Source organism: Neoarius graeffei, chromosome 6, assembly GCF_027579695.1.
Source record: "Neoarius graeffei isolate fNeoGra1 chromosome 6, fNeoGra1.pri, whole genome shotgun sequence".
Classification (NCBI taxonomy): domain Eukaryota; kingdom Metazoa; phylum Chordata; class Actinopteri; order Siluriformes; family Ariidae; genus Neoarius; species Neoarius graeffei.
Genome location: NC_083574.1, coordinates 59,691,063 through 59,703,862, shown reverse-complemented (window position 1 = coordinate 59,703,862; position 12,800 = coordinate 59,691,063). Strand labels below are relative to the sequence as shown.

General features: G+C 42.1%; 1 protein-coding gene across 1 annotated transcript in view; it reads left to right on the top strand.

The window, feature by feature from the left end:
* Positions 1-809: 809 nt before the first annotated feature.
* Positions 810-12,800, top strand: part of pard6a (par-6 family cell polarity regulator alpha) — a 54,263-nt gene continuing 42,272 nt past the window's right edge. Inside the window, exon 1 of the mRNA XM_060923941.1 lies at positions 810-1,000. Coding sequence (XP_060779924.1) covers positions 938-1,000 — 63 coding nt within the window. The 5' untranslated portion in view covers positions 810-937. The remainder of the gene's footprint in view (positions 1,001-12,800) is intronic.

The window sequence follows — 12,800 nt, the reverse complement described above, 5'->3', positions numbered from 1 at the left end:
AATTATATACTACATACCCTTCATAAATATCTATATAAATATATAAATACTATATATATATATATACGTCATAAATATCTATATAAATATATAATTACAAAAATAAATATCTACGACATACCTATCCCTGTAAATATGAATATATAAACTATCCCCATAAATAAATATATACCATATATACCATATACTAAATTAGTTCTAATATAACAATCAACCCTATTCTATTTATCCCTCATTATCCATAGAGTGTATTTCTGATTAGTTTAAAGTGATCTTCACTGAAAAGAACAGTGCTTTTCTTTCAAAAATAAGGACATTTCAAAGTGACCCCAAACTTTTGAACGGTATATATATATATATATATATAGTATTTATATATTTATATAGATATTTATGAAGTGTATATATGGTATGTAGTATATAATTATTTTTGTAATTATATATTTATATAGATATTCATGAGGTATATGGTATATATTTTTATAGGTGTATTAATGTAGTTCACTGCTTTATATGGGTTAAATTTTTCATAAGTGTGAAAATGTCTTTCTACTGATTGTTCTTTTATGAACAGCTCGTGACATATTTGAGGTGTGAGTCAAAAACAGCCCCGCCCCCAGCCCTTCCTCGTAGCCCCGCCTACTTGTCTCTATGGGAACGGCAAACCGGCCAGGATTTCACTGAGGCAGTATCGTGCGCGCGCCCCTTCCGCCTGCGTAGGACGGCGTGGCCGCTTGACGTCATTGTTATTGAAGGCACGTAGCCCCGCCCTTTTCCGACGCTGTACCGTGCGAGCCCGTGTTAGTCCGGCAGTGTTGCTGAGTGACGGACCTGCGCGGTGTGGAGCTCCGCGCGCCTGACCGGCAGCTCAGTGGCGTTTGGTGACCGGGTTGACAGCGGAAGCCGCGGGACGCTGAGGCTCCTGCTGGGAATAAACATGTCGAGGAATCAAAGGACGCCGCAGAAAAACACAGACAGTGTGGTCGAGGTGAAGAGCAAAGTAAGTGAGATGCGATCAATGAAAGCTGCAGCACTGGGTCTGGAGCAGAATGCTGATGGTGCTGAGTGTGTGAGAGAGAGAGAGAGCAGTCTGCTTTATTATCCTGGCAAACACTGTGCTGGAGCTTCTGCACTGAATTGTCTGTTTCTGTTTCAAACCCAAATTGTAGCACTCTATCCATCCATCCATCCGTTCCTGCATGTGTGCGCCTCGAAGCGTTCCTGAACAGAATCTAAGAAATGATGTGCATGTAAACGCCCAATGTGGAAACACCGGTTTGGCTGAGATGCAGCACAGTTGTGGTGCAGTGAGATGAAGGATCTCCTGTAGGCGCATGATGAGGAGGCACACAGCATGGAGGCAGGAAACACAGTTCCTCATCACTGTTAGACAAATACAACATGCCATGACTGGAATGCTATAGCTTGTCTATTATTAGTTAATTAATAATAATCAACGTATCTTTGATTCTGAGGTGGTTTCATGGGTGGGTGTTTTTGTTTTTTTGTTTTTGTTTATATGTACACTTACGGGGCGGCACGGTGGTGTAGTGGTTAGTGCTGTTGCATCACAGCAAGAAGGTCCGGGTTCGAGCCCCGTGTCCGTGTGGGTTTCCTCCGGGTGCTCCGGTTTCCCCCACAGTCCCAAGACATGCAGATTAGGTTAACTAACTGGTGGCTCTAAATTGACCGTAGGTGTGAATGGTTGTCTGTGTTGACCTGGCGACTTGTCCAGGGTGTACCCCACCTTTCACCCATAGTCAGCTGGGATAGGCTCCAGCTCGCCTGCGACCCTGTAGAACAGGATAAAGCGGCTACAGATAATGAGATGAGATATCTTTGATTCTGAGGTGGTTTCAGGGGTGGGTGTTTTTGTTTATATGTACACTTACAGGGAGGAATGGTGGTGTAGTGGTTAGCGCTGTCGCATCACAGCAAGAAGGTCCGGGTTCGAGCCCCATGTCCGCGTGGGTTTCCTCCGGGTGCTCCGGTTTCCCCCATAGTCCAAAGACATGCAGGTTAGGTTAACTGGTGACTCTAAATTGACCGTAGGTGTGAATGTGAGTGTGAATGGTTGTCTGTGTCTATGTGTCAGCCCTGTGATGACCTGGCGACTTGTCCAGGGTGTACCCTGCCTTTCGCCCGTAGTCAGCTGGGATAGGCTCCAGCTTGCCTGCGACCCTGTAGAACAGGATAAAGTGGCTACAGATAATGAGATGAGATGTACACTTACAGGGTGGTGTACTGGTTAGCACTGGTGCTTCACAGCAAGAAGGTTCTGGGTTCGAGCCCAGTGGCTGGTGACGGCCTGTCTGTGTGGGTTTCTTCTGGGTGCTCTGGTTTCCTCTACAGTCCAAAGACATGCAAGTTTTATAATTTGTCTTTTTTTATTAACTAATCAACATATCTTTAATTCTGAGGTGGTTTAGTGGGTGGATGTTTTTTTTTGTTTTTGTTTATATGTATAATCACGGGGCGGCATGGTGGTGTACTGGTTAGCACTGTCGCCTCACAGCAAGAAGGTCCTAGGTTCGAGCCCAGCAACCGGCGACGGCATTTCTGTGTGGAGTTTGCATGGTGTCTGTGTGGGTTTCTTCCAGGTGCTCCGGTTTCCCCTATGGTCCAAAGACATGCAGGTTAGGCTAATCGGTGGCTCTAAAGTGAATGTGAATGGTTGTGTGTCAGCCCTGCGATAACCTGGCGACTTGTCCAGGCTGTACGACGCCTCTCGCCCAGAGTCGGCTGGGATAGGCTCCAGCTTGCCTGCAACCCTGTAGAACAGGGTAAATGGCTACAGATAATGGATGTTTCCGATTAACTTAAGATCATAGGTGGTAGTATGGAATTCTTTAATACATCTATAAACAAATCAGAACTGTTGTCGATTGTCATGATTCCAAGTGTTTTTATTTTCTTTTTCCCCCGTTTTGAAGGCCTACTTAATATGCGTTACGAAAAAGGAAAACAAGATGGTCAGTTATATAGGAATTTTTTTTTATTGTAGCGGTGCAGTGGTTACACTCGTCTCACAGCAAGAGGGTTCTGGGTTTGAGATGTTTCTGTATGGAGTTCGCATGATCTCGTCATACCCGTGTAGGTTTCCTCCGGGTGCTCAGGTTTCCTCACTTTCCTTAAAGACATGCAGATTAGATTAACTGGCCACTCTACTCTACTCTACTCTACTCTAAATTGCCCACTTCTGGTAAAGCAGATCTCCAATAGATAATTGTATCACACTCAATAGTGAAGGAATGTTAGACAAGTGGTAAAATATAAAAAGCTAAGAATAGAACTAGGGGAAAAGGGGGCATTGTGGTTCAGGTGGATAAGGCGCCATACCATAAATCTAGGGACCCGGGTTCGATTCCAACTCGAGGTCATTTCCCACTCATTTCCTGTCTCTACTCTGTCCTATCCAATAAAGGTGAAAAAAAAGCCCAACAAAATCTTTAAAAAAGAAATAGGGGAAAAAACAAGGCTTTTCTTGTGAGCATCTGATAAAATTAGAGGCTCCGCTGCTTTGACCGAGACCACTTCACTGAGGCGAGGAATGGAAGTCGGATGTGGAGACAGCTGAAGGGAGTAAACAAGCTGAAAGCAGGGACGCGGGTTTGTGGTGTGGTGTCGCGTCAGCTAACGCTTATGCTTTTCATCGGACTGTAGGAGTGGACTTTCTCGTGATCGTACTCTGCCTCACTTGTCAGATGAACAAGTGCAAAGAACTGGGATAGTATTGCGAACCAACCGTTCTTTCACCTTCACACTCTCCCACCCTCCTCCTCTCAGTCACGAGGGGAGAATTTCTATGGGAATCAAACTTTGGATGATTTCATGTGCAGATCTTTAGTGAGTCAAATTCCATGTTAAATGTGAAACCATTCTGTGTCAGCATGGGTGCTAGATCACACTGACAGCTCTCCTTCCTTCCTTTCATGAGTCATGCCAGGGTCTTTATTTAGGATCTCATCACAGAACGATTTTTTAAAAAAAGCTTCTCATGGACCTGTAGAGGTGCCAATGCACAGTGCTTCTTCTAAGAGACTTTTTAATAGAGTGCAGCTTTGAGACTAATCCTGGCACGGATTTAGTCATGTGGTTCACAGTTGATTAGCATTTTTGTATTAGCAACACCACAAGAGTGTGTGGTTCTGAAGAAAGAGCGTTATTGTGTGTATTAGAGAAAGCAGTCGTCAGGAGCTTTGCATACTCTCACGTGCATCTTTTTGCCAGGTATAAGGCCAGAAAAACAATGCAGTACTTTAACAGGGTAATGTGTGTGCACGTTTGTTTTGTGTTGAGGCAGGGTTTTTTTTTTGTTGTTGTTGCTTTGTCGACTGTCATTCTCATTGCAGCTTGTTTGTGGTATATCTTTACAAACTGCTAGACAAAATCCCAAACTAAATTTACAAAATAACTCTGCACCACTCTCATGGACACCTTAGATGTTTAAGGGGAACTGAAGTCATTTTTAAACTTGCTTTATTTCTTAATTAACGTGGTATTCAGTTACGTTTTCGGTTTTAGTAACCTTATATCGTGACTCGTATTGGCAACTAATTGCAATTAAATATTAGACTTATCGGCCTATTCGGTTTGTAGCCGTGTTGAATTTAGCTCGTTTGGTCCACGGCAGGCATCGCTTATCCGCGCGATCTTCACGAGACTTGTGCGAGACTTCGAAACGTAAAGTGTCCGCCAGGTGTCAGTGCCATCATTTTGAAAACTCTTTTCCAAACGAAATATTGCACAAAAACGAGTTTAAATGACGATTACTGCCTACTTTTTTCAAACTTTCCTGATTGCTATCAAGACAAACAAAACTTCCGGCTTGATTACGTCAGCATTCGAAAGAGGGCGCGCGCGTCTTTTGACGACGTTGGCAGATGTCGGTCACTTTGATTAACGCTGTACGTTTTACTTCCGTCCTACGATGTCTCGCACAGGTCTCGACGAATCTCGTTTACAGCCATTGCTTTGACATATGGACTGATATATTACATAGCGTATTTCAGAACATTCATAACTTGCTATAGCAGTGACAAAATAGCGATCAAAAATGCATTCTGATATTTAATAAAATGAGATAAATAGAATTTTGATAATAAAATTTGCCTTCAGTTCTCCTTTATGTTGAAGATTAGCTCCATTAAATAAACAATCCTAAATGGCATAAAATTGGTACATGTCAAGGATATTGCTATATTTGTTCAAAAGTGACGGTGTCTTCAACAATTTGAATAAATTCTGTTTATAAACACATTTTTTCCCAGTAGTAATGTTTTATACTTCTTTTTACTCATAGTAGAGCGGCGGCTACAATTATCGACACCTTAACGATCTTTTGTCCATTGCAAAAGTAGAAAAGACTTTCAATATGTAAATTGTGCAGGAATAATTACTCAAACTTCCACTGGGAAAAAAACAACAGCTGATTCCTGATTACTTAGCGTATCAGATCACGTGACACCGTTCCACAATTATTGACACCTTTGTCCACAGACACTCAGATGATTATTGATTAAAAAAAAATCGGTATGTGGTATTAAGTTAACAAAACATAGTTTTTATTTAAAATTTGTTTTACATCGACTTACGTATATTTAGTACAAAATATCTTTTATATAAATATATGGATGTCGGTGTTGACGTAAATGAGGAAGTAATTCTAATGTTTGTAAACAAATGAACTGATAATATTTAACCTGTGCCAGAAAATCTTTTTGTTCCACTTTCTAAGTATTTTCGTAGATCACATTTTGTTCATCATTCGTCGTTATTTGTATTAATTTCTAGTTTTGTAGTTTACTAATAAATATCAACAGGCAACTGACATTGTAACCACATGAAAATCCTGGTCAAAGGTCGCATGTCATTCCTCGAACCAAAATATAAAATGCCTACTAATATTATAATATGTGGTAGATATTTACAACAAACTGCAAAAAAAATATATATTTTCTGAATGGAATAGAAAAATCTGAATATTTCAAGCATGTAATATTTTCTGTGCTAGGAATTTAATTCTGGTTGAATTCTATTTATTGCAATAGGATTCCAAATACTCTATAAGTATTCCATTCTGTTATGAATCAGAAAAAAATTATTATAAATCACAGCATTTTTATTTTTTTTTAAGTACTTCATCTACTTCAACACTGTTACACAAAGCTCGATCCATAACAGTTGTAAATGCCACTTAATTCCACAGGGTGTCGATAATAGTGGACACCGGTGAAAGTGATCACTATTATCGACCCCTCACGTGATTCTCAAACGCGCATTTAGATACAAAATGGCGACTGTCAAATGAAAGCGTAAGAAACAAAGTAGGTTTCGACAAGGAGATCATGAAATATCGGTGAATTTGAGAAGTAAAAACATGTCCATGATTCTTCTACCATGTTTACCTGCGATGATAACGTCCGGGTTTTCCTCAAGTTGCTGATCGTGCTAAAAAATTTCCATCTCAGGTAACGAGCTGTGTCATCAGACGACAAGATCAAAGGGCGAGGCGGGTCTTCCGGTTGATTAATTAACCAATAATAACTGTTGTAACTGAAACTCACCTTCGTAAAATTGGTTTTTATTGGTAAATCTGAAAAGGTGTCAGTAATTATGGACCGTCGATAATTGTAACCACCGCTCTATTTCTCTGTAGTTTTTAGTAGAAGTGATGTGAATTTCAATGTTTTCTAAATATGCAGTTTTTAGTAATAAAAAAACATCTAAAGAAGCTGTGTAGGCGGCACGGTGGTGTAGTGGTTAGCGCTGTCGCCTCACAGCAAGAAGGTCCTGGGTTCGAGCCCCGGGGCCGGTGAGGGCCTTTCTGTGTGGAGTTTGCATGTTCTCCCCGTGTTTGCATGGGTTTCCTCCGGGTGCTCCGGTTTCCCCCACAGTCCAAAGACATGCAGGTTAGGTTAACTGGTGACTCTAAATTGACCGTAGGTGTGAATGTGAGTGTGAATGGTTGTCTGTGTCTATGTGTCAGCCCTGTGATGACCTGGCGACTTGTCCAGGGTGTACCCCGCCTTTCGCCCGTAGTCAGCTGGGATAGGCTCCAGCTTGCCTGCAACCCTGTAGAAGGATAAAGCGGCTAGAGATAATGAGATGAGAATGAGAAGCTGTGTATGTTTTAAATAATTTATACATGAGAGTTCAATGCTAAATAAATTAATTTACAGTACCAATCAAAAGTTTGGACACCTCTATTCATCCAGAGGTTTTTCTGTATTGTGACTATTTTCTACATTGTAGAACAACACCGAAGACAACAAAACTATGTAATAACATCTGGAACATAGATGGAATGATGTGGTAAACAAAAAAAGTGTTAAAAAAAGCAAAATATGTTTCATATTTTAGATTCTTCAAAATAGCCAGCGTTTACCTTGATGACACTTTACGCACTATTAGCATTATCTTAACCAGCTTCATGAGGTAGTCACCTGGAATGCTTTTCAATTAACAGATGCCTCGTCAAAAGTTAATTAGTGCAATTTCTTGCGTTCTTAATGCGTTTGAGCTCAAAGAGTAAATTGTAAATTTACTGGGTATGTTGTAGAGTGTGGTGCATGGAGTGTTTATGGAATATAGTGTTGACTGTGTTATAGAACATAATGTAGAATGTGTTACAGAATACAGTGTAGAATCTGTTTTAGGGCAGTGGGTATGCGCGTCCTTGACCGCCATGCAATGGAGTAGTAAGGTGTCTCCTTCCCTCCACTAGCCTGGGGTGGTGCCTTCGGCAAGCACAAGCAACCCCTTGCTCCCCCTGGTCAGGGTTACAACGAAGACTGGACTTGGCAGACTGCGCGGAGGAGACCACCACCTGGCGGGTCAATGGGCAGGAAGGCGGACCCAGCAAAGCACTTGTGGAGCGCGATTGGGGCACAGTGCAACACATAGAACATCGTTGGCCATCCACTGCATCCCGACCTAGCTCCAGCCGTCTTGATTCTGTCTTGCTCCTAGATCCAGTTGGGTCAGGACAAGAGAGTGAGGCACAGAGCTGCGCAACTCTCCCTCACTCTAATCCAAGTCATGTGCAAGTCATGACTTCAAATTCAAGTCCTGTGGTGATGGACAAGTGGCGAAGCAGCAGATGCGGAAACACTGGAAGCTGTAGTCACGAACCTGCACACAGGCGGCCCAGGGTATAGAGTCACTCTCTGCTGGAATGAAGCAGCAGCTGAGTTCGGCAGCCCCCTGGGTGTCTGAGCAGCCCTATTTAGGACTTGCTCTGCTCACCTCCATGGAAGAAGGGGCTAGCAAAGGTGCCCCAAACATAGCCTGCTTCACCTAACCCTGGCCAGCACACCACAGCTGGCGGGGATCCCACTCAACGGTCAAAATACAATAATTAAGAAAATAAATAAGATACTGAAGGTACTCCACCTTGGCACATGGAATATGCGCACTCTACTCTGGGCTGGACTTCCCAGCGTTAATGCTCTTGTGCAGAAAGCCCAAGACAGATGGACCAGCCATGTTGTCAGGATGCCAGTTGTTGTATGGAAAGCTGTGCCAAGGCAAGCGCTCATCTGGTGGGCAGAAGAAACGCTTCAAGGATAATCTCAAAGTGTCCCTCAAAACCCTAGAAATCGAGCTCCACTCCTGGGAGTCGCTTGCTCAGGATCATCCAGTATGGCGAGCAAGGTTCACCAGTGGCACATGTGTAGCAGAGATGAAACGCATCAGTGAGGCCCAGAAGAAAGAGCTGCGTGGAAGGCTTGAACTATCGCCACCCCCACTACAGCACCGACCCCCGGGTGCCTGACACCTTCAAAACCTGGATTGGCCTCATCAGTCACCTCCGGACCCACAACCGCCACCCACCAAATTGAAGTCATGGTCATCTTTGACCCCAAACAGTAAATAATAAAAAGTAAATAGGCCTATTCCACAACTGTAGCAATCCATATTATATCAAGAACCACTCAACGAAGTAAAGAGAAACGACATCCATCATTACATTAAGCCATGAAGTGTCTTTTAATTAATAAAAATTATTTAAAAAATCATTGAATTCAAGGCCGGATTAACTATATGGGCCTGCGGCACAGTGCCCAGGGGCACCAACCACTCACAGCCAGTGGGGGGGCACCACATGACAGAAACTTTAAAAATATTTTTCGTGAATGTTTGTACACTTAAAATGGTTATACACTTGACATTGTTAAATAGTCATATACAATTCATTATGAACACTAATTTCATAAGAACAACAACAATAATCATAATTCTGAGCAAGAGTGGCTTATGTGACCATTAACCCCCCTTTCCTCAACCTGTCAGTTGAGCCAGTCCACCTACGGTGAAACGGATCAATTTTTTTAAAACCGCAGTAGAAATGAAAAATGGACAGACATCAATTGAGTGGTTGTGCGAAGAGAAAATTAAAAAAAGAGAAAGACTCCAGGCGTGTAGCTGCAATTAAAAATGTTCCAGTGTTACATCGTGTTTTTTTTTAATAAAAACATCGACAACTGCTGTCACTACCAGCGCTGAAGCCGAAGCTAGTGAAATCAGCGATGCTAGTGAGGGAGCTGGCCCTGCTAGCACTAGCCGGGGAGATGCTACAACCACAGCCAGTGTTAGCCGAGGGGTCGGCGACGACGAGGATCCCCTTGAGACATACAAATATATGCTGCTCATTTTTGAATAAGACATTTCAATATGCCTACATGCATATCGTTGGTTGTTTTCAGTGAATTTGATGGGCTGATGTAGCCTACTTAATACATTTTCAATGAGGAAGAATGACCTTGTTTATGTGTACTATTGTTTATGTATATGCTACTATTTTTGACAGCAAAGGGCAAGGTTTGTGAGTGTGTGCAGGAGGTTACTGAACGCGTGCGCGTAGGGTGTGTGTGTGTGTGGGGGGGAACTTGAGGTATAGTGCCCAGGGGCACCTCATTGGCTTAATACGGCACTGATTGAATTAGAAGGTGCATCCAAACTTTTGAGCGGTACTGTATATGAATGACCAGGAATCATTATGTGTGGTAGGTTTGGGTTTTTTTGGTTTTGTTTTTTTGTTTTTTTTTTAGCCATACAGGGCTGAAATAAATCAGCCAAAGATGCAGTACACAGTGAAAGTCATCATCAAAGAATTTGTGCACCTGAGAATGTGAGCAAAAAGGGAACCGCTCGGGTTCTGTAATGCCTCCCAGAGGGCCCCCCCAACCCAACACCCTCCTCCGCCAGCTCTCCCTCACGCTAGTATCCATCAGAGGAGCAGTTAAGCACGGCTTGCACTTAGTGAATGGACTTTATAAACACTGTCTTCTTGAAACCATGTTAATAACTTTCAGTATCATGATGTTGCCTGTCTTTTGTTTTTTTTTTCTCTTTCTTTTTTACACGCTGCTTCAAACATCCACATACCTTTGCGTGTGTGCGAGTTCTGTTGGTTTACTCCCCATAAAACCAACACTGTTTGCTTAGGAGAGGAACTCCTCCGAAGAATTCCCTCAGCTCGGTGTGTGTGTGTGTTGTGTATTTGTGCCTTTAATTTCAGAAACAAAGCAATCTCAGTCTGTTTTAAAGAAGACAGTGATTCAGATTCACTGACTTAAAGCTAGACGGCCTTTCGATTTCATAAAATCGGTGAAATTTAGTTCCCTCTGAAATTTGGTCATTGTGATATACGTTTATTTCTGTAATATCTCACAAAATATCAGGCCATTCTGTGGCTGGGAAGTTATTTAATTTGAGGGGATTCCTGAGCAAATAATGTGCATGAAATCGCTCGCTTCGCGCAGTCAAGCAGACAGAGGAAGTCCGTGTGCGCATGCGTAGGTTTACCTTGACCGTGCACCGACAGTTACATCATTCTGTCGCTAAACGAACAGCTGATCACACCGAGGTGCTCGCTGACTGCCGATATTTATTCGTTTGGTCCTGCGTTTCCTTTTCTTTGCAACATAACGTCTTTCCTTCTCACTTTCTGTTACTGTAGTTGCTCTTTCACGTTTCATTCACACACTCGCATCCGCCATTATTCTCTCCCATTTCAAATTTGTATCCCACAATGCCTTGCGTGAACAGGGAAAGCCCACCACGTGATGCATGATGTAGTATCTTGTATTGCATCATGGTGAAGCAGGAAAAAGTAGCGGCGAATTTAGGGCCACGTGGCCCTAAATTCATTAATTGTTCTGTTTAAAAATAAATAAAATTGGAAGTCTGTGATTCGAATTCAGTAGCTTTCAGTCCACTAAACAAAAATAATTGGGTGTTGGGGAAAATTCTTTTTATGACCTACACTTGAAAAATCTGAAAGGCAGTCTAGCTTTAAGAGTCCATAAAGACATCCACTTCTGAACGGGTCACATTTCAGAAACATTCTACGAGTTTTTTTTTTTTTTAAACATGATAGTTTTGCATTAATGGATATTCCAGGGTTTTTCAGCGTAACTACAAGTTCTACAAACTGTCAAAGTATTTCCAAAAGGACAGATTTCGAGTTTTACAAGTACTTTTGTTTGAAGAACTGATGTGTTCTACAAAAACATTTTTCGTAAACAATTTGACACACGGCTCCAAAACCTGACCTTAGAGTTTCGTTCTAAGTGAGCTTTGAGTAACCTGGTTTTCTGTTTATTTTTCAGTCCAGAGAAACATATTAAAACAAGTGTTGCCGGGCACAACAAACCTCGCCCGGTAGCACTTATGATGAATATGAAGGAAGAAATCGTGAAAAACATAGGTACCCTATGTGTGCATGTGGCTACTGCTTATAAATAAAATTCTTTTCTGATCCCATGTCCATACAGTAAATATAGCATATATATATTTACTCTATGAGGCAGTAGCCACAAAAATGAAGCGTAATCCAAAAATGAACAATTTAAAAATCACAGACGTAAAATATACCAAGTGTCTGTACTTTATATTATTCTACTCTTACGGTTTTCAAAACTGAAACCTCTGAACCGAGGCGGACATACACACGCTGTCGCCATGACCCAAACTTTTATTTCCCGGAAAAGGCCCGGCGTTAGAGCTCAGTGGAACGCACGGTCCCTCTGTAATAAGCATAAACATGTCTGAAAGCAATTTATTTAGTCTAGTCCATTTATAACTTATATTTATAATAATAAATCAACAGAGCAGGGAAGTTTTTATCAATGGGGTTGTTACATTCTGACTCAAACAAATAACCCCAAACCCAAAATAAGGCACTCAAAACAGAAAATCATGCTCTTTACTGGAATTCATACAATTTTAACAAATACAAATTACCAAACCCATGGCCAACGTGAAGTCTAACGCTCATGGCCCCTCACACACAAACAAAGTCCTATTAATAGGCCCAGGTGAAGGCTTCGCAGCTGGCGACATTCAGCACAATCAACTTCCAGCTCCGCGCTGTCAACAGAGGCACCGCCCCCGAAACGCTCGCAGGCGTCACAGGGGTTAAAAAGTGAGCGTGGCCAAACCCCCTTCCTTTGCATATGTAAACGAACCAAGAAACCATCCAATTACAGCAGTGTATGCAAATAAGGCAGGTAGTGAAAAATCAGCGTATTTGTGGGAGGAGTCTTTTTTTTTTTTCCTTTTTAGTCACCTTGACCTTGACTTTGGCTGGATGACCCCCAAAATTTTGAAGTTTCTATTTGAGACCAGTGCCCATCTATCCTGAAAGTTTCATGAAGATTGGTCCAGCCGTTTTCCCGTAACATCGTTTACAAAAAAACAAACAAACACAGAAACCCGACCGAAAACAATACCTCGCCCCCTGGTGGACTCCGTCCTGGGCGAGGTAATAAGAACACCCTCCAGTCACTTAGTAG